This window comes from Sturnira hondurensis, unplaced genomic scaffold (genome assembly GCF_014824575.4).
Source record: "Sturnira hondurensis isolate 20B ecotype Veracruz unplaced genomic scaffold, ASM1482457v3 Scaffold0008908, whole genome shotgun sequence".
NCBI classification, from domain to species: Eukaryota; Metazoa; Chordata; class Mammalia; order Chiroptera; family Phyllostomidae; genus Sturnira; species Sturnira hondurensis.
This window is the reverse complement of record NW_028081539.1, coordinates 2,395,225-2,417,798: the sequence shown is the minus strand read 5'-3', so window position 1 is coordinate 2,417,798 and position 22,574 is coordinate 2,395,225. Positions and strand designations below refer to the sequence as shown.

The following is a 22,574-nucleotide window of genomic DNA, read 5'->3' as shown; positions in this document are numbered from 1 at the left end:
GTGGGAGTCATTTATTTATTTATTTGTTTATTTATGGATGGGAGTCTTTCACATCTACAGTTAACTCATACACTTTATGTCCTACTTAAAGCCTACTAAAAATGCATCCTTTTGAAACTCAAAATCCTCTTCCTCACAAATCATTGGGTTGAGCTTTAAAAACTCTTATTCTAAACTCAATAGCCAAGAATGTTCTCTTCTCCTGTTCAGTCCTGGTGTTTCCACCATGATGGCCCTGCCCAAGTCTGATGGTGAGAGAGCTGGAGGATTGGAACACAGCAATCAAGATGATAAGAGAATTAAGTGAACACAAAAACCTATTGATTGACTAGTAACAAACTCTGGTGTCTTTTTTTATCACTTTACGAAATCAAGTCTGTTTAATAAGGATGAAAGGAGAATAATACGCAGGATATCTGGATTAGAGATTCTTTTCCCCTTAGTTTATAAAAACAGTAATTTTTTAAAGAGTTAAGTCAGATATAGAATATTACTGATAAATACAATTTTAAAACTGTATTTTCAGTAACTTTTTCATTCTGCAACTTAACAAAAGCAGTTGATTAATTGAAGCACCTACAGTATTAAACAGTTATTTTGATAATTGAATTTTAAAAAAGCTATCTCAGATGATGAGGTGTTAGTAATTATAAAATTGACTAACTGTGATGTTTGCCTGAGTTACTTGGGGTAATTTTCTTAGGGGGATAATTCCAATTCTTTACTTCAAACCTACTTCAGCTTCCTTTTGCTTTTCTAATGAAATCCAAAAAATTTAACACAGTTCTCAGGGACAACCATGACCAACCTGGACCCCGCCTCTCCAGGCTTTGCTTTTCCCTCTGCTTTTACGAACCTGGTCCTCAGGATCCCTCTCACTTCCTGAACTGGCACAACCTATTCCATTCACCAGATGGCGCTCTCTTCCTCATCAATGATCTGGCCACCTCTTTCATTCCACTGTTCCCTGCCTCAGCCCTACTCTCCAGTCTTAAGGAATCTGCAGACTCTCTCATATTTCTTCTGTGGCCTTTAAATCTCCACTGCATTGCGGACACTTGGATATTTGTGTAGTAAAAAGAGGACCAGGCACAGAAGGAGAAGATCTGGGGTTTACCTTGTTTGAAATATCCTGGCCAGGCCTTTTCAATTCTCTGAATGGTCAGGTCTGTGTGGATTTCATAACTGCCCTTGGACTGTTTTTAGTCAGACTTTTATTGGCTACAGCTGACAACTCCTTGCGTACAGAAATCAAATCTCAATTTCCAATAGCGCTTTGTACTCCGTAAATATTTGCTGAATCAAATAGAATGGCAGATGAAAAACAAGTTTATTGATAAACCCAGTGGCATAAATGGGGAAAATAATGGTCAGCTTAGTTATTTTGACTAAATAAATGTTAATGTTACCAAATTTTATCTCATTGACAAGGGGTAGTTGAGGGGTTGATCATGGGGTCCCCTTTGCCGTCCATGTACCTCAGCCAATAATTGTGATTTCCTTCTCTCATATCTGTAGAGTAAAAGTTTTAGTATTCTTTATTTGAAAGTCAAGGGGAGGTAATATGTGGTAGTTCACAGCAAAGGCCTGAATATTAACCACTAATTCACATTTCTTTTGACAAGCTTCTGGATAAACTCAAAAGTCTAGCCAGGGAAAATACCAAGATATATCACTTCATTTCAAAGAAGATAAAAATAACTCAGTTCCTCGACAACAATCAAACCTTTTCTGTTTTCAACAAGTGGCATTTGGTGTCCCAGTTCAGTGCCATGGGTCACCTCGGCGAAGATTATCTATTTCAGAGAAGATTAAAAAAGTAAGTTTACCTCTATCCTTCTTAGTCCATCACTTTCTGCTATTCAATTACATGCTCTTTGCTTGTGGGTACCTGAAATAGTGAGAAAGAATAAAAAAAAGAAAATTAAATATAACTAAATAACATTTGTGCAAGGCAAATATTTACAATTTTAACTGATGACAGACACACACTTCGTAAAACTATCAGCATGCAACTCCAGCTGCAGAAACTGAACAGCAATATGCCTAAGCTGGTTAGCAGCAAAAAAGTAAACCAATCACATCGACAAAAGCCACCATAAACAAAAAAACTGTATTTAAAAGATTAAGTTTTGGCATTCATCCCTACCATCAAGTCTTTCACGTTCTTTCTTTTTTTCCATCAGAATTTAGCTTACGTTTGATGTTAGCAAGAGTTGCATTACTATTATTGTTAATTTTAGTTCTGTTTATTAACTTGAGGGTTATATATTGTAAAATAATTTTGGTGCCTCTAGTTAATGTTAATTAGTTGTTTTAATAACCTATAGACCTATTTGTTATGTTTTTGTAGGTTTACTTTTTTAACTATCAGGAACTTAATAACTGAGAATATTTAACATTACTGTTGCATATGCAAAATTACAGAGTTACTATTAGTGTTACCTGTTTAACGTTTAGTCATCCTTTGAGTCCTGCGACATATTTCCTTAATAATCATCAGCCATCAAGTCTGATAGTCTCAAAAGAAATATCAGCCCTCTAAACTGCCTTCAAGGGCGGTGATATTTAGCACTGAAAATTACAAATAAAGTTTTTGAGGTTGAATAGCAACAACTGGCCAGTGACACTGATGATTTGTTTGTCAAAACAAACTGTTATCAACTACGCAAATGAAGTCCACGCACTCCTTTGAGTGAAAACAATAAAGTGAATCTACGCAATGCTTACATGTTGGATGGGATATTTAATGTGCGGGGAAACTCAAAGGTTGAAGAACTAGGCATTTAGACAGTGGTAAGTGGTAATCTTACCTCTTTACACTCCATTACTCTTTCTCACGAGAGACATGCTAATGCAAACAAGTCAATCAGAATTTGTGTTTAGCAAGATAAAGCTTAGAGGATAGTTTAAAATCCATTTATTTTTCTAAATCCAGTTTTTTTCCATTAACATGTTATACATTAGTGTTTACTAACCATGATTCATGTAACAGTTTAGTTTGTTGACTTTTAAATTATTTAACAACCATAAGTTATTAATACATTTTTAAGTATTACACAAATATCTTAAAACAAGCTTGGGTTCATTTTTTGTAATTTTTAAATAGAAAACATTTTAGGCATCTCTTGAAGAAGAAATAAAGCAGACATTTAAAGCTAGAAAACAAGTAATTCCAAATTTAGTTTTTACAAAAGTTTTCAGCTTTATTGACAAATTATGGCAAACATATTTGACAAATTGTGGTTTCCTATTTAGAGAAGCTTACACATGGAACTTTATGTGTGTTTTTTTTCTTTTTTAACAAATACAGGTTAAAACACTGAACAAATTCAGTTAGCTACATACATACAGTAGCTGCTTGTTTTCAACCCCATTAAAACAGCATTTAAAATTAAATTTACAAACTTAATATCAAACATCTTCATCTAACTAACAGATATTAAAAGACAGGTTAAAACATCTTATCTACAACTTTATTATCCGCTAGTTCAAAAATCATATTACAGCCTTTTAGCGACCCTAGACAACGTCTTTGCTAGTTGATTGAGACTCAAAAATCTGTTAACAGATTCATGCTCTTTCTTAAAAAAAAAAGAAAGAAGAAAAAAATTAAAAGATTACACACAACAATGAAAAACAACCAAGAGAATATCATCCTTCTGAACGGTTTATAGATAATGCTTGCCAGTGTCTCTTTTAGTCCGTTTTGGAAAATACTAGTGTCCAAGTCACGCCAACAGTATAGGGGAAATACAAGAACTATATGGGAATAATCATGAGAAGTTATCCCTAGAATAGGAAAAAAGAAAGGACTATTACTTGTCTTGTTGCTGTTTTTGTGGAGACCACAGGCTATGAATTGTCTTTGAGGTGAGGTCACGGTGAGGAGGACCTTCAATATCTACCATAGGGGTGCTCCCTGTATCCCCCTCTGGCTGACCTTGGCGGCGGTGCCTTCAGGCTGGAGCGGGTCGTGGCCCATTCTTCTGGTGCTATGAATGAGAGAAAGACAGTAACATTCACATGGCTAGAGAGTTATCAATAATATTCATTTAAGACACAATAGTCAACCCAAGAAAGGAGAATGAAGGATCTCAACACTGACAACTCAAACCTTACTATATGTTCCACATGGGTAGAGAATCCAAATACATGTATTTTGAAATGCAGCCACTTGGAATTCAACTCATAAGGCATTTTTTTTCAAGAAGAAAAAGGTGAACTTCTTGTTAAGTTTCTATACCACAAAAAAGCAAGAGGAGTATCAGTGTAAAACACTCTATATTTAATCCTTCATGTGGACTCCCAAAACAAATTGGGTGTAGAAAATCATTACCATTTATCCCCTTATAAATACAATAAAATAAATTTAAAAAATATAAAAAAAGAAAGATAACCAGTGATTCTTAGGTCTTTATTAACTTGAGAATACCAGGGTATCTTAAAATGAAATGGAACAAAAAATGACTACTGCCTCTTCTATGTATCCCCAATCGAAGGCGTAGGAAATTCTATGGGGGGGGGCTAGGATTTAGTATTTTACAAATGCTCTTTTAGATGATTTTTCTGGAGTCCCAGGATGAGATTCATTGTACAAAACTGTTCTAGACAAAGATAATCAGAAATAAGCAGGCTATGGAGTAGAGTAAATTTTAAGTAGCAAAATTGGTAAAGACAAAAAATCCCAAATTAGTTTTTCAAAATAAAAAAGTTGGAAAATAAAGAGGTATTAATTCTCCAGGAAAACTCTTCATTTATTTACCCATTAATCAGACTTTTGGTAACCTTAATGTTTTGGAATGTAGCCAAAACAAAAAAGAAGCAAGCTTTTGAGTACTGTGGAAAATGGCTTTTAAAAAATTTATGCCCCCCGAAGAGAAATACAGCCCTCCTTCAAAGGGCCAAGGACTTAATAATGGGTTTGTGGTGGCTTATGTGATTCCAGAAACTAGGTTATCCCAGTCTCTCAAACAGAATTCAGTTCTCGTGTAGACAGCAGAGCTCATGCATGGGACTATGGTGGAAGGAACATAAGGGATTTGGAAATAAGAAAAAGGATTACTTAAAAGACATATAGACATTGATAGCTGATGTGAAAGATGGTGGGAATGACAATATCATCTGAAAAATCACTGCAGACTGAGGCCGACTGAAGTAGTATATGACCCCAGGCAGTTCAAGTACAACTAAGAATATCTCTAGCAAAAAACAGTAAGAAAATTTTAACTTGCACTCACTATACTATTGGGCAATAAATAACAATTTACTACAGAAAAATAATCAAAAGGTTATTAGTGTAGAAATAAATAGCATTTACATGGGTAAACTTTGGGATTTTTGAACATTTCCTTCATCAGGACATTTTTATTACAAATGATATCATGATAAATGAAAATTTATGTTTTTCACTGAAGTTCCCTGCTCATGCTTATTTCAATATGTGATAGGGCATACCTTAGAAGTAAGAGCCTAAATAACTGTAAGAAATGTTATCCGTACTCAGAATACAGACCTACGTAGACTAGGCTAACTATGGTCTGTGAGCCAGCTCTGGTCAGCTGCCTATTTTTATAAATAAAGTTTTACTAAGAACAGACATGACTGTTTCCTAACCTACTGTCTCTGGCTGCCTTCAGTCTACAAAGGCAGAGTTGAGTTGTTGTGATGCAGACTCTACTGACCGCAAAGCCTAAATTGGTGACACTCTGGGCTTTTACAGAGACCCTGCTATAGAATTTTTCAACATAAACATTTCAGAGAAGAACTTTATAAATGTACTTCACTGGATTTAAAGAAAACTATCTTTGATGCACTAGAATGAAAAGTGAATTTTCGCTTAAAAGTTTGAAAGTGCCTCCTGAACTTTATGTCATAAAAATTTTATACTTTGAATAATCAAGAATTTTATTCTATGAATAATCAAGAATGTGTCAATGTCCTTGTCATATACTAGTAAAATCTACCCCACTTTACTATTGTTTTTAACAGAGGAAATGTATGACTTTTGGCTTCCTTTGTCCTAGAGTGTTAGAGATCACACAGTTGCAGTCTGCAGGGTTTTAGGAGCTGAGATAATTTAGGTTTCAAGATTTCCCAGGGTGTGGAAGTTCTGGATCCTTTTCAGATGCCCTGTGTTCCTGGTAGCTTCTTCAAAATAGTGCCCATCAGTAAATGAGTGGATCAAAAAACTATAGTACATCTACACAATGGAATACTATGCAACCCAGAGAAAGAAGGAGCTCCTACCATTTGAGACAGCATGGATGGAACTGGAGAGCATTATGCTAAGTGAAATAAGCCAGGTGGTGAAAGACAAATACCATATGGTATCAACTTTAACAGGAACCTAATCAATAAAACAAATAAACAAGCAAAATATAACCGAAGACACAGAAATTGAGAGCAGACTGACAACAGTCTGTTGTCATACTGACCCAACTGACCAGTTGGGAGAGGGGGAGAAATTTCAGGGGAAAAGGGGAAGGATTTTCAGGAACCAGTATAAAAGACATGTGGACAAAAACCAGGGGTGGGGGGCAGTGGAAGCGAGGGAGAGAGGTCGGTTTGGCTGGGGTTGGAGGGTATGGTGGGGGGTAAATACACACAACTGTATTTGAACAATAATAAAATAATTTAAAAAATAAAAATAAAAAATCAAGAAACATGAAAAAATAGTGTTACAAACTTGAGCAGAATGATAGCAATGTGGACTACATCTAGTCCTAGATTTGTCAGAACTATTAAACAGGTAAAATTATGGGGTCTTGCTGCAGAATACATGTTTAAAATGAACTCATTGACTTGGCTTTACTTGACTTTATCAGACAGCTAACTGGTGGACTGAAAGCTTACATTTCTTACCTGTTGGCCAACATTAAAATAAGAAGTGTCGCTGTTCATTGCTGTATCCCAAGTGCCTTGAGAAAAAGCGATGCTTAATAGGCATTGAATGCCATGAAAGATTACATGAAAGAATTATTTAACTCTAGGAACTATGAGCCAGAAAGAGCTTCCAATGATAACCTTGAAAACAGTAACAACTAAGCTGAAGAAATTCAGTATTAACTATAAAATCTCTCTAATTAGAAATATTAGATATTTCTCATAGAGTTGAAGTCAGGCTTCTTACTCAAGAGGTTTAATTAGCTATGTACAAAAATAGTCACTACTGGATTCAATGAAACAATCATAGTGGAATCCCATTACAAAAAGTTATAAAAACATGTTTTGTTGCATAAAAAATGTGCTCTCTTTAGTTCTCTATGTATATGCAAGTTAATACTATGCTCTTTCCTTCTAGAAAAAGGGGACAACTATTAGTCTACCATAATTGTAACCAGAAAGGTAGCCAAAATGAATTTCTACACAGGCAAAGTGAATTTTAAACTTTCTAAAATTCCTTACCTTTAGTAGAGGAAATCAAGGATTTAGTTCACTTAATTCAAATCTTGGGTCCACTGTTTACATGTTCTCAATAATAACAATGAACTGAGTTTAGAAAAATATTATTTCTATTTGTGCCAAATTTCCTTGGTCTATATTTTTCCTAATATCATGTGTTTATATATAGTGTAGCCACACTTACCATCATATGATAGTACAAGCGAGCTCATCTCAGTGAATTCTATGTCTCGTCTTCGCACTGAATGTTTTTTTTTTTTGTCATCACATCGTGTGTCATGAAAACTTACACAGTCAGCCCACCCCCTCATTGCTCACCAAAAGCTCTTAGGTATCTTTACTACATAGTAATATCAGAGAGAGAGTGATTCTTAGAAACTAAAAGCATCTTGAATTGAGTCTACCATGGAAGCTTACACGCAGAAAAAACCCAAACAAAGGAAGAGATATATTATTATAAGGTCCTCATAATGGAACTTTTCTGAAATTTGAAGTTATAAAGGCCCAGGAAGGCATGAAGAAATATACCTGTCTTCTTGGGGTTCTCCTTTTCAGCAGACGAGGTAGATTTGAAATATTTTAGGGCTTCGCGTAAAATTTGGCGTCTTGGCCAATTGTGTCTAGTCCCATGAGGTATTCTAGGATGTTAGTTTAAAAAATTACTGCAGACCATAAAATTTAGAGATAATCTTCCCTTGTCCTTCTGAAAAATGATAAAGGAAGTGAGGTCCTCTCAATGTCAGGATCAGTGTCATGTGTGAAAAGTGCTAACTAGACTATGCATGTGAATTGAGCAAATAAATAAGCTATTGCTTAGAGAAGGTGAAAAATAACTGCCTTCCAAGTCAAAATTCGTGGAATGGTTTACAGAATTGTGGATCAGGAAATAGCAAATGAGAATATGAGAAACAGCTTAAGTGACTCGATCAAATTTCCGCCAATTCTAGACTTCCTAATTGGGATTTTAAGGAACCATGTGTATATGAAGTAAGAAGTAAAGGGGGATGATAAAGCATTCATAAAGCAAACATCTTCTTTTTTTATTCTTTACTCAAGATCTCCTTTGCTAGTCATTGTACTTAGTCCTGCATATGAGTATGGTTCCAGGAGCCTTAAGGAGATCACAGGACAAAACTAACTTGAAATTTCACAGACTACAGATCAATTATAATTGGTATCCAAAGAGAATGATGGGGATAGACTAGAGAAGGGTGCTACTACTAACTTCCATCATTCAGCTGAACTTGGACTGGACTCTAGATTGATTCATCTCAAAGGAATAATTTTCTGAGCAAATATGTAGCAAAACTAAGAATTCAGACACTGTTTAACCTATTTAAGAGAACTCATTTTCTTTAAAGACTTTCCTGTATTAATTACTTTTATCATCTGGCTTTGTTTCTTAAACTGAATTCTAACATCTATGAAGGAAGAGACCTTTCAAGGTGACAGATACAAAGTAAGAACACCATAAATATTTGTAAGGCACATATAAATAAGTAAATGATATCACTAACTAGAATTAATTATAAATGAAACAGGACTCTTCTTCAGAAACACATTGTTAGCAATGGGGTTAGAGTGTTGCACATATTTGAAGTAAATCAATATTTCTTCTTTATAACTTACTCCACCTCTAATTTTATAACTGACATTGATTTTTTTTACGTAGTTGAGTCAAGTTTTGCAGAATGCCATAGAGTGCATCTTCATTACACGCTAATAAGCATCACCGAGGAACATCTTACTTTGATAAAGAGGTGTAGGTTACCCAGGTAACTCCTCCAGTGCATTAAATGTTACTCTAGTGACTCAGAAAGCGTCTGCACTCAGGCGGGCACTCTGCTGTCAGCAGCATCAGCACTGCCAAGTGGTGTGCATTTCTCCAAGTGCTCTCATCCCCGCCAGGGGACCCGCTGCTTCGGGGAGCATTCAGAGTAGGAAAGAAAAATCTGGATGGTTTTTAAAGTTGCAAAACAGTCTTCTCTGACTGTTGCAGAGAAGAGGTAAATGTTGAGGTTAGTAGGGGGGGTGGGGAAATGAAGCATGGGAACAAATAGCCAATTTAGGAAAAGTTGGCATTATTTAACTACCTGGAAAGTACACTTTTAATGTTTTTGTATCTGAAAATAGGTTTAAAATACCACCTTCTGAGTAAATAAACTTTAAAGATTAGTTCAGAAAGATGCAGGAATCATCAATATTATTGAGGGCACAGCCCTTACATTCACACTTTGCTAGGCCCACATAGCTCATTGTTTGTATTTCTGAGATCTGAAAAAGAACCTCAATTTTTCTTTTAAACAACTGCAACAAAAGAGTATGGCTCATGCTATTTAGTTTTGGTACACTATGAAGCGCCATGCAAAAACCCAAGTACAATAGAAAACCTAAGTTAATCTCTGGGACCACAAGCTTCTAGTGTTTTGGTTTGCCAGTCATTTCAAGAACATTACAGCAAGGCTGATGAAAATGCATGCTGGCTGTAAGCCATTGAGACGAATTTGTTGGTCTCAGTTAAGTTTCTGATCTTTCTGAGGAATATCACTACTTGTAAAAGCATCTTTCTAATATATACTTACATGTTATTTTATGGCTACTTATTCTCGAAGAAAATACATTCAGTTAGATATTTTATCGTTGTTGTTGTAACTCATATAATAATATTCATTTTCCTTAGATAATTAAAAATATCTATCCTATTTAAAAATGAAGATATTACCATTACCTCTCCTAAGGGGAAAGCCCAATGCCAGGCATTTTATGGATATTATTAGCAAATACAATTTTCCTGGAAGATAGGTGTTACTGTTGCCTTTCTTTTTAAGACAAGGAAACCATAACTCAGACTTTTTCTAATAGTTTCACCATTTTCCCACTACACCTTCCATTTAAAAGAATTCCTGACCATCACTTCTTTTTCCTTCCCTTTCTTTCCTGTATAAGTGGACTTAATTTTTATTTCATTCCCCTTGGATTATATAATAATTGGTTATTCAAACAAAAAAACAATTACTTAGCTAAATGAGTGAGATTGTACCTGAATTTTGTTAACAAGAATGTGGGTTGCATGAGCTAAATTTGTTGAAGTGCCAATCTAGATGTTCATTCACCCAAAGTAGATGGTAAGATTATCTGCTCTGCGCTCAGCATTTAAAAATGGTTGATGGCTCAACCATTTCATCTGTACAATTTGTGTGGTCACTACTTGCAGTTGATGAGTTTATTGTTTTAAGATGCATATAGCAAAAAAAAAAAATATTGAAGAAGAAACATACAACCAGCATCTGTTTTCACAGATTAACACAGTGAATTACCTTCCAAGAAGAGTTAACTTTAGTTCACCATCATTTATGATCTCAGGAAATTCAGTCAGTTTATGGGAAATTTTTAAGACTGCTGCAATTTTTAAGTAGATATTTCCTGTTAGAAAAAAGTAACACTTGGGATAATTCACTTGGAGAATAACAAAGGGCTGGGCATTTCTAAACACTCTGTGCTTAACTCAGAATCTTATGAAGCACATGGCAGATAATCATTTATTCAAAAATTTAATTATGTTTAAATATTTTACATTTTTTGTACCCATAAAACAAGCGCCAGATGGGTCCATCACTTTGAATGGGAGTCCCAAGAGTCTTGCCCCCAAGGCTGCATTTGAATTCTGACTCTGCTTTTTTTCTTGCTGAAAGAGCCCTTATGCAAGTCTCTTAATCTACATACTGATGACACATTTTAACTGTCACAAACCATTCTGAGCTTCTGACATGTATATCTAACTTCCTGTGGGATATCTCCTCAGGTGTCTCCAGTCAATTTTTTTTCCAAAACTAAAGTTTTTCCCCATATTACCTAATACTCTTCTCACATTTCCCATTCAGCAAATGATGCTACTACCTACCAGCTATCTAGTTACCAACCCAAAGAAATCTTGGCATCTTAATGATATCTCTTTTTGTGCAGTGGACCTGAGCAATAACCAAGCTTTGTCTTTTCTTCCTTAATATATATTGAATCTATCCATTTCTTTCCATCCTCATTAACCCTATTCACTGAAAGCCATTATTACAGTTGTCCAGAAAGCTAGTCACCTTTTGTGCCTTTCTATAATTTTATCTATGCTATTATATGTATATGCAATAGTATATATTATAATTAGTATTATATATGTTTTATATATGTATTTCCTTCTTTGCATGTGTGTGTGCATATATGTATGCATACACTCTATTCTTCTCCACCTTCTAGCCAGAGGTACTTTACCAAGTACTATTGATTAGGTCTATTCAATTAATCTTACAGCACATTCAAAATCAAACCCAAATACCTTAGCAAGGAATTCCATGCTAGACCTAACTCGATGTGATCCCTAATTTCATCATAGACAATTGAAATTTTTCAGTTTGGGTCTGAAATACAAGGAGTTTTGTTGGTAAAGTTAAGATATTAAAATACATTTCTCTAAAGGAGAAAGTCTTCTTATTTTTGCAAAGAAATAGGCTCAGAGCTAACTAGAAGAAGGAATCAGAGAACAAATCCTTTTAGGGTTTTAAATGCAAAATACCCCAAATTTATGTACCCATTAAATTTTGGCAAATGAATGATTTCACTTTACTTAATGTATTGAGAAACACAATTCCGATTTCTTTAACGATTAGTAAAAGTTTATGGATTAGTTTCTTGGATTGCTTATTTTGATTCATCTTAAGAAAGATAATGATTTCTGGTAGGGATCTTCCCAACCAGAGACAGGCTCGGCCTTTTGGTACTTTTTAAGACAAGCCTTCTTGCTACTGGCAAATTTGTCCTAAGTACCAAAATTCCCATCCAATTTTGATGAGCCAGATCCATTTAATCTTTGAAGAAGTTTTTAGGTAAAATCCCAAACTGGTTTTTAATAGTAGAGATTTCCATTCGGCCCCCTGAGCCATGAAACAAATAAATAACAACTAACTCTGGAGTCCAAACTTCACATAGATAACAAATACAAATGCTTAAAGAGTAGTGCACATTGAAAATATGAATGGATAAATTTAGGAAGACAGTTGATACATATGTGAGTAATCTATAATAAGGAGTATTATTAAAAATTTGGAGGGTGAAATTCTGAAACACACCCGTGGACTTGATAATTGGTGCTTGATATTTCTCTATTAACTTTAATCTGATTTAATGTAATGTGGGTCTGTGGTCATGGCTGAATTTTTTAAGCCAGGGATTAAATCCAGTTTCTTTTTTTCAGTTTTGGTATGGAAATCTTATGGTCCTTTTTTAAACCTATTTTCACTTTTGTACTTACTCTTGTTTAATACCACCACCTTTATTTCATGTATACACCCAATTTCCAGATCACAGTGTGGCCTTACAAGTTTACCTTTGTTTAGGTTGTTTAGGCTGTTTGACTTACTGCTGTTTCTGATTGTGAACTCCAGGAGAGTTAAAAACAGTGACCAACAAACTTGAGCCTGCACCAGGAATAGCTTTCCAATGAGTTTAATTTCCAATGGGTGACTTTTATAAGCTTCTATGTTCCCAGGTGAGGTTACCATGATGTAAAATGTTAAGAATCACTGTAAGTCACTTATACTAATCAAATATGTTGTGATTAGTATAAGACCCCTTCACCTTGGTGGTGGTGGTGTTTTTAAATTATTTATTTGGTTTTAGTCCTTATCCTACACATTTTACAGATGATCATATTTTGTAATAACTTGACTCTATTTGTACCATTTAATTTCTAATTACCATCTATTAATGACTGACAAGTTACATACATAAAATTGAAACATATTTTATTCTTGACTTTCTATATATCTTGTAGCTGTCCAATAATATAGGCCAGTGGTTCTCAAAATTTTAAATAAATATGTATCTATCTTCTTACTTTGGAATTAAGATCTCATCTAAGTAAAAAGGAGATAAAGATTCCAGCTAAAGGAAGGGTTTCCAAAAGGGAAGGTACAGGAAAAATATAGTGAATAATAATTGGATATGATATAGAACCTTGTGTGACTTCAATTTTAAAAATACTTTTATTATTGTTAAATAAAATCCTGAATCAATCAAAAGCTTACAGAGTTCAGCCATAGGCTTTTTTTGAAATATACATAAAGACTTTATGAGAAATAATGGAAGGAAGAATAAGAATGTTGATATAAAATAATAATTCTCTTCTCAAAGAATTTCAATAAAGTCTTTATCAGTGGAGAAGGCAGGCTTGGTGACATAGCTTCACAGATGAAGACACTGAATTTGTGGTTATTTGATTGTCTTATTCCCCTGAATCCCTTATCTCTGTATTTGAGAACAAAAAAATGAGCCCGGTGTATCCACAGACCAGCACTAAGTTATGGGTGTTCGAAAAAACCAGGCTCCAGCACAGTAAGATGTTAAACTAGCTGTTTACCCAGCTCTTACTCTCTGGGCTTTTGCCTGGGTGGTGCCTCTGTCTGCCTTCCCAGGTGGGTGCTCTTATCTCACCGCCTGCCCCACAGAAACCTAGGCTTGCCTTTGTCTCTGGCTATTGGGAGGTAACTTCTAAACCTTGAATTTCTTGGAGTAACTGGATCCATAGTGGATCCCTCTGACCACACCCAATCATGTATGCTAATGAGATGACTGAGGATGGGGGACAGTCATGCCAAAAAAGACCAATTACGAAATTAGGGAGTTGGGCTCAGACCATATGATACCGGCTTCAAGCCTGGGGAAAGGAAGAGGCTGGAGATGGAGATGATTCAGTCAATCATGCCTACAGAATGAAACCATAAAGAGTGTGAACATTTATGTTTAAACCAGTTTCTCTGGTTGGCAATACTTTGAGAGCTGTTACACAACCGGGTGCCAGGAAAATAGTGCAGCCCTGAAGATTTTAAAGCTTCACATTTGAGACTCCCAGACCTTGCCTTTTGTGTCTCTCCTTTTGCCTTATTCTGCTTTCTATCCTTCTGCTGTGGTGAAACTGTGACTTTAAGTACAGTGCTTTAGTTAGTTATGTGGGTCGTTCTGGCAAATTATCAAACCTGATGGGGCAGTACAAACCGCCAAATCTGTGGCCAGCAGGTTAGAAGCAAGGATGGCCTGGGGTTTCCTGAACTTGGGACTGGTTGTGACGTGACCTGAGGGCAGTTTTGGGCAGAACTCTGCCCTTAACTTACGAAACACTCCCCCACCCAGTCTCTCTTGTCTGCTCTCCCCAATCTTCTCAACAGCCTGAATCTTGGCTCTTTGCCCCGACTGGACCCATCTCCTGGGATATCTGTCTATTGTCTGCTCCTGCACACAGCTGAGTGTGAGAGGCCATCTCCTGAGATCTTCCTGCACAATTATAGGGAGACTGACCTATCTAGTCTGTGTTATTTTTGTTTTTCCTGGCACATCTCGTTCCAACTAAGCTGTAAGTCTGACAAGGTACCAATGGGGTGAAATCGTTTGTTCAATACGAAAAATACATTAATTTAAATCATCAATAATTATAATTATATTTTTAACTGGCATAGTTTTATCAGTTCCTATCGAGGCATTCAATAAACTATGACATATTTGATAAATCAAGTGTTTTACATTTCTTTCAGAACAATGATCTTTTTTTAATCCATGACCTCTGTTAATAAACACAAAGTCTTCCCAAACTCTGGAAATTATATAAAGACCTTCTAAGGCAGCAATCTCCTGGGTATGTACTTCCATAGCTGGTGTATTTCCACATAGGCAAGAAAAACATATTCTTATCTTTATAATTTGCATTGTGTACTTCGTGTTTTGAAAAACAGCTCCTTTTTTCAATAGTCTAACTATAAATCTATACCATATTGAATATACTTTTTGTGTTTTCTTTGTTCACCTCAAGATTCTGACAATAGATCTCTAAACTCTCCCCTTCTCTTGTTAAAATGATTGCACCATTAACTCAGCAGAAAAAGGTGATAAAAAACCTTCCCATGCCTAGTTTTCTTGTCTTAAAAAGAGAGTTGTTAGATGCCTGTGGATTATAATATTTTTGTGAATCCTCTATCTGTTGGGTATATTTTAGACAAAATCAGATCTGGGATTTAAGTGTTTAACACACTGTTGTTCAAAAAGGGACTAAATTCTATACTCTGGTTTCTCTTCAGATCATACAAAGCTTTCACCTTTTATAAAAATGGACTAAATTCTATTTCCATTAATTAAATATTTAGTTTTTAAAATGTGAATTCCAAGTGCCAGGTTTTATAATATATGATTTACTTACAAAATACCCAGCTTTTCAAAAGCGGTCTGCATAAAACGTATGCTGCCTCCAAGCTGGCAAATGCCTGGCACAGATTTGAGCATTCATATTAAGGTCAGAGGTTACTGTTCATCATGCTCCAATGGGTGTATCTATCTACACCTTATTCTCAACCTCGGCTTGTAAGAGGGCCGCCCAGCAGTGTTCAAAACTGACCCCCAGCTCTTATCCTCCAAGACTATGATATAGCTGATCTGGGGTGGTAACTGACACATTGGCATTTTTTTCAGTACTCACCAGGTGATTCTAAAATCTGTAATTAAGGTAAAAATTCTCTGATCTAAAATATTGAAAAAGTATTTTCCATTTTGCCTAAAGTTGCTGAATTTAGAAGTGCATACTCCAAAACACAATTGAAACTGTAAACAGAGTTAACAAAATTAGCAATGCAAGCAATGAAGGAGTTGCGCATTGCTCTTTCTGATCGTTTCTTGCCTAGGCAACATAATCGTCATTTATTATTAAGACAAGCTGGATTCCAAATCTGCCTCATGGTAACTTCTGAAATAGTAAGAAACAGAAAATTAAAAATTTTAAGTTAATTTTACAACTGAATTTAAAAATACAATAGATTAGTCTTTCTTTCAGTTAAAAATGAAGTTCATAAATCTATATTAAAATTACGTTGAATAAATTGTAGTACTGTTTTCAATAGCTTATCATGTAATAACTTCAATATTTATAAATCCTAAGAAAAATAAATTATTTGATATGCTCGTTTTTTAAATGAACATAAAAATCTTACCCATATTAAGAAAACTCATTTTCACTGTAAAATCAATTTCCTTAAATTTCTATTTCTATTTACTATTAAAAATAGTCTTTGCTCTGGAATCACATGGCTGGCACGCTAGCCACTTAGCTTCATTTCCCCTTGCTGTTTTACAGATTAATCAGTGGAGGGCTTATTTTCACACTGGGAGAATAATCACCCCAGCTCCTCAATACAAAATTAATGCATGCATGTTCTGCAATGGATTTGAAGTGAGGCACTCAAATGTCCTAGAACACAGCACAAAAGTTCTTTTGCTTTCACTGATTTAAAGACAGTGTATTAATATTATCCTCTTTGGTTCCACACAGCTGTCATCTCAAATGTCACTGGAGAACAAATGCATAATTAGCACTTCAGTTCATACATTAAATACATTTTAATAAATGGCTCTTTTCTCTGAGAAAGGAATATTGCTGTCCATTCTTAGCTGTCAGTCTTGAAGAGAATTTAGAGGGTGTTTCTTACATGAAGCATTGCTTAGCCAAGTTGATCTATGTAATGTACTTAAAATGCTTTCATATTGAATTATGACCTAATTAGACTTATCCAAAACCACTGTCATGACTAGTAAATTAGGGACTATTTAAAAATGCAGGAACTGATTTGAAATTCCTATAAGCCAAATATTCAGGTTCCAAAAATAAACTCAAGTTGCCAGAAATTTAATATTTAAGTGTTAATTAAATAATACTTTAACACCAATGAAATATTTAATAAATATCAACACATTAAATATTAATATAATAAATAATATATTGTAATTTTGTCCTAATATTTATTTAAATATTTAAGAGATTTATATTTATATTGCAATAAGAAAAATAGTTAATATTTAATAATAAATTCCTGCCAATACCTTGAATAATTTAATTGCCGTGAAGCCTAAAAGGATACATAATTTTCTTGGAAGTCCACGTATTTGCTACTTTAATATGCATTATAGACCCCAAAGAGACCAATACAATTTCATATAGAGATGCACACACATACAGTGTATGACAATTCAGAATGACTGGCATACTGAATGACTGCATTTTTACTTCTAGTGTTTATTTAAGACCATTTCTGAAGGAATTCTGAATGAGAGATGCCATCTGTGAGTCTTTTGAATGCACTACACAATTGTCCCGGAGAGCGGTCCTTCTTCCCTGCCCACCACCTTGGTTTTGCCCCACTGTTCTTCCCACCAACCAGAGCAGGAGAGGAAGGAGTCCAAGGCAAAACACCATGAGACTCCTCACACACTGGCTGACTTTGGGGTACATCCAGGAAACAGAATTGAGGCTATTTTCTTCATCAAAGTACATATATTCCACTGACATTTAATATCTGCACCCATTATACAGCCAAAATGTAAGATAAAAATGACTAATTCATCATGGAAGTGAACAAATACATGGAAATGTAAGATTTACATTTTAGAACACATGTTAATTGATTTACAAGACTGTAAACTTCATTAAAGACAAACTATAAATGGATACTGGTTAATACGTGACGTATGAAAAGTTAACTAAAACATTAACCTATAAGTGACATAAATGGGTCCCCAAATCACTGTTCCACATGCATGTTTAATTTTCTTCTGCCTATTTTGATATCCTAAGTTGAACAACTTATTGGCAAGAACCCTGTACTTAAATCTTCCTCTATATAATAATTAATACCAGCAGCTGAGTGCATGTAATGTGTATTCATTTAATTATATTTAAAGATTATGACGCCAAAATCTTTTTATTTCTCATCATTTGACTTGATCCTTTTTCTAGTGTCTATGAGAGAGGATATGAGATTACGAGAATGATCCAAATCTAAATCTCATGGCCATATGAATTGATAGGCAAGTATTTTCTTTACTTCCTGGTTACAGGAAAGAAGAGAGTATCCCTCTTGAACTGAACGTACTTACAGTAATTCTGATAGCACGTGAAAATACATTAAGCTCTGCATTTTTGTCAAGGTACAGTTCTAATGATTGGACATGGACAACCATGTGGTGATTGCTGGGTGGAGGGAGTATAAGGGGACTAAGTGGTAATGGAAAAAATACAATAAACATGAAATAAAAAATTAAAATGTTTTTTAAAAGAAGAGAAAGAAAACATGTCTTCTTTATTTTATGATAGAAACAATCTTCAAGGAATATTTATAAAGTAGTCTAAGTTGCATTCTCTTTAAAAGTAAAACATGCATAATGGAACAAATATTTAAAAAATTTACATATGGAACCACAAAAGGCTCTGAATAGCAACAGCAATCCTGAGAAAGAAGAACTAAGTTGGAGGAATCATGCTACCTAATATCAAACTATCCTGTAAGTCCATAGTAATCAAAACAGCCTGGTACTGATGTAAAAACAGACACATAGAGCAATGGAACAGAATACAGATCCCAGAAACAAACCACAATTTTATAGTCCATGAATATTTGATAGAAGAAGCAACCACATACAATGGATTAAAGATAGTCTATTCTGTAATGGTGTTGGGAAAATTAGACACATAAGTGCAGACAAATGAAACTAGACCACTTTCTACACCACACACAAGAATAAATTCAAAACGGATTAAAGACTTAGGTGTTAGGCCCCAAACCATAAAAAATTTCTAGAAGAAAACGAAACCTTGGACATTTTTCTTAGTGATATTTTATTGTATGAGAGAACACATTCGCCAATACATCTGATAAGAGGTCAATATCCAACACTTATAAAGAACTTAAAAAATTCAACACTAAAAAAGGCCCAAACAACCCAATTTAAAAAATGAGCAGAGGGCTTGAATAGACACTTCTCCAAAGAGGACATTCTGATGCCAACAGACATATGAAAAGATGCTCAATATCACTAATCATCAGAGAAAAGCAAATGAAAAACACAGTGAGGTGTCATCTCACACCTGTCAGAATGGCTATCATCAATAAATCAACAAACAAGTGCTGGTGAGGATGTGGAGAAAGGGGGACCCTTCTGCACTGTTGGCGGGAATGCAGACTGGTGTCGCCACTGTGGAAAGCAGTAGGGAGATACCTCAAAAAATTAAAAATGGATCTGCCTTTTGACCCAGTGATCCCACTTTTGGGAATATAGCTGAAGGAATACACAATGCTAATTCAAAAGAACATAAGCACCCCTTTGTTCACTGCAGCATTATTTACAATCGGCAAGGTATGGAAGCAGCCCAAGTGTGCATCAGTAAGTGAGTGGATAAAACACCTATGGGATATTTACATAATGAAATACTTCTTGGCCATAAAAAAGAAGAAAATTTCACCTTTAGCAACAGTATGGATGAACCTGGAGAATATCATGCTAAGTGAAATAAGCCAGAGAAAGGCAAACAGCATGATTTCACTCATATGTGAAATCGAATGAAGAAATTGAACTAACAAGCAAAATAGAGACAGACTCACACATGGCGAGCAGGCTGACAGCTAAGAGAGAAGGAGCCCAGGGGGAGGAGGGAGTGAGCAGCAAGGGAAAGGACTCAGGACAACAGTGCCGTCATTGCTGGGGGATGTGGGTATAAGGCGACTAAATGACAATAGAAAAAATACAATAAAATTTGCAGATGATAAAATACATAACAAAAAAGTAAGGAGTGAATTAGTGTAGTAGTCTAATTTAGGGTGATTTAAATTTCCTTCTTTTCTGTTAATCTAAATGTCCTACAGTATACGTGTCTTATTTTTACAGTAAGAAAATATGTAGCTTATTCTTATGTTCATCAGACTTATGTATCTGTTTAGATTTCTAAACATCTTTGTTACGAATTATTTTATGAAATAAAATTATTTCACATCTTCATCATTTAAAACCTAGGCACTCTTGTTCAGAGTTCCTTGACCCCTATCCTGTTACCCAGTGTTCACCACTGATGGGCCACAGTGAGCCCAGAGGATTATGGGGCATTGGGATGAACTTGGGCTACTGGAATCAAGCTTTGTGAGCAGCCTCATTCCTCTGAAAACAGACAGACTAACAGACTAACATGGGTCAACGTAAGACCCATGGATTACACAGGTGAACTCAGCCAGATCTCCTGACCATGGCTCCTGCATTTCCATTAGGCCTGAGAAACAATAATTTATATTCACACTTCTTCCTATTGCCTTAGATAGCATTAACGTATAAAGGACAAAGTGGGTCCAATATATGGTGACAGAAGGAGATTTGACTTTAGGTGGTAAAGTCAAAATGCAGACTTTACACAATGCAAAATGCAGATGACAGAATTTTACTTTTGAAACCTATGTAATTTTATTAACCCATGTTTACCAAATAAATTTAATTAAATGAATATAAAGAATTCGGAAAGAGAAATTACCAACTCCATCCCTGCCATCGATTTCAGTGCATGTAGTACAGCAAAGTCAATCTCATAGGTGTGATTTTTCTCAAGATAATGTGCCACATGTAAAATATAATAATGGCATTTTGCAAAGGAAATTCCATTTTTAAAAAGTGATTTATAAACCATATCTTCTTAGTATAATGTGAGCTTCAAGAAATTGTTCAGTGTAGAATGTTCAAGATTGAGAACAATGCCTCCGATTTGCCAGCCACTAAATAAATATTTAAGAGCAATATTTTCTTTTGTAAAATATTTTTATTTATTTGTTTTTAGGGAGAAGGGAAGGGAGAGAGAAAGAGAGGGAGAGAAACATCAATGTGTGGTTGCCTCTTGAGTGCCCCCTCTGGGGATGTGGCCCACAACCCAGGCATGTGCCCTGAGTAGGAACTGAACCAGCAGCCTTTGATTTGTAGTCTGGCACTCAGTCCACTGAGCTATACCAGCCAGGGCAAGAATAATGTTTTCTGTGCTTCTGTAGAACTACTGGATCACATGGCTTATAATTTGGCATAGTTTTTTATCATGACACCACCTTTCTCAACAGTAGACAGTGAAAACCAGGGAGGGACAATGTTTATCTTGTACACCATTGTATTCCTAGAGCCTGACAATACTTATGTGTCCTAGACTCAAGTTGAATTCAACTAAATTGAATGAATTAAAGAAATGCCCATATTGTTTTATTCATCTATCATCCTCAGTACCTAATCTTAGAAGGCATGTGGCTTGATTCTCATTTGATTAAGAATTTGCCTAGAACAATGGAGATATATTTACTGCTTTGTTGAACCCAGGCAATCTTTCAGCTCAGTCTAGATGGCCCATTGCTATAGCTTTGGAGAAGTCCTGCATTGGGGATATTATTGTGCTCATTAGAGACCAGATGATGCCTTTGACTCCTTCCTTCCAACGTGGAAAAAACACGCAGAGAACAGAATTAAGGCTCTGTATTCTGTGGTAGCTCACCAACTGAGCTGGACCTCTGCAAACTTGTCCATCACCTATTATCTTTGTGAAATAAATTCTGAAAACATGTTTAAGATGTTTTGGAGACTATCCTGATCTCTGAGAGCAGCAAAAGATTAGATCAATGTGATTGATGCTAGAGAAGTTCGAGTCTGGGAAAGAGGGAGCCTAGTGCTTCTTTTATAGTCATTCTTTTTTTCCCCCCTGTGAAATACTACAGAAAACCTTCCTCCCCTTAGATTAGTAGGACAGCAGTTGGCACAATTTAGAGAAATCTCGCTAAGCTGAACATCTTTTCTTTAAAGTGAATTCAAGTTTAAAGTGGCAGCATCTGTTCTTCCTCCCAGGGCCTACAATACTCTGCCCCCACTCTCAACAACAGAAATAAAATGAGACAAACTTGAATTCATATTCTTGCTGCTACATCACTTGCTAATTATTTAACTGAGGCAGGTTACTTAATGCCCTAAGCCTTAGTTCCTTATTTGTAAAATGCAGACGATGGTACAAGTGTGTACCCTGTAGGATGTTAATAGGGTTTGATTATATAGATATACATATAATGTGTAATGAGGATTATCTTCCTAGTCTCTAATCCTCATTATGCATTGCTTAGCACAGAGCTATAATAGGTACTCCATGTGTGGTAGCAGCAATTAATTAATAGCATTCTAACCACTGATGAGAATATAAAAACAGAAGTTGACTTAACCTCTGTTAAGTCAACCTCTGTTCAGTTTCCTCATGATCAAATGGAGATAAAAATACTTAATATTACAATTTACCATATTTTGCCATGTATAAC

General features: G+C 35.3%; 1 protein-coding gene across 1 annotated transcript in view; it reads right to left on the bottom strand.

The window, feature by feature from the left end:
• Positions 1–2,943: 2,943 nt before the first annotated feature.
• The window catches only part of KHDRBS2 (KH RNA binding domain containing, signal transduction associated 2), a 208,382-nt gene continuing 188,751 nt past the window's right edge, over positions 2,944–22,574 (bottom strand). Inside the window, exon 6 of the mRNA XM_037056316.1 lies at positions 2,944–3,995. Coding sequence (XP_036912211.1) covers positions 3,898–3,995 — 98 coding nt within the window. The 3' untranslated portion in view covers positions 2,944–3,897. The remainder of the gene's footprint in view (positions 3,996–22,574) is intronic.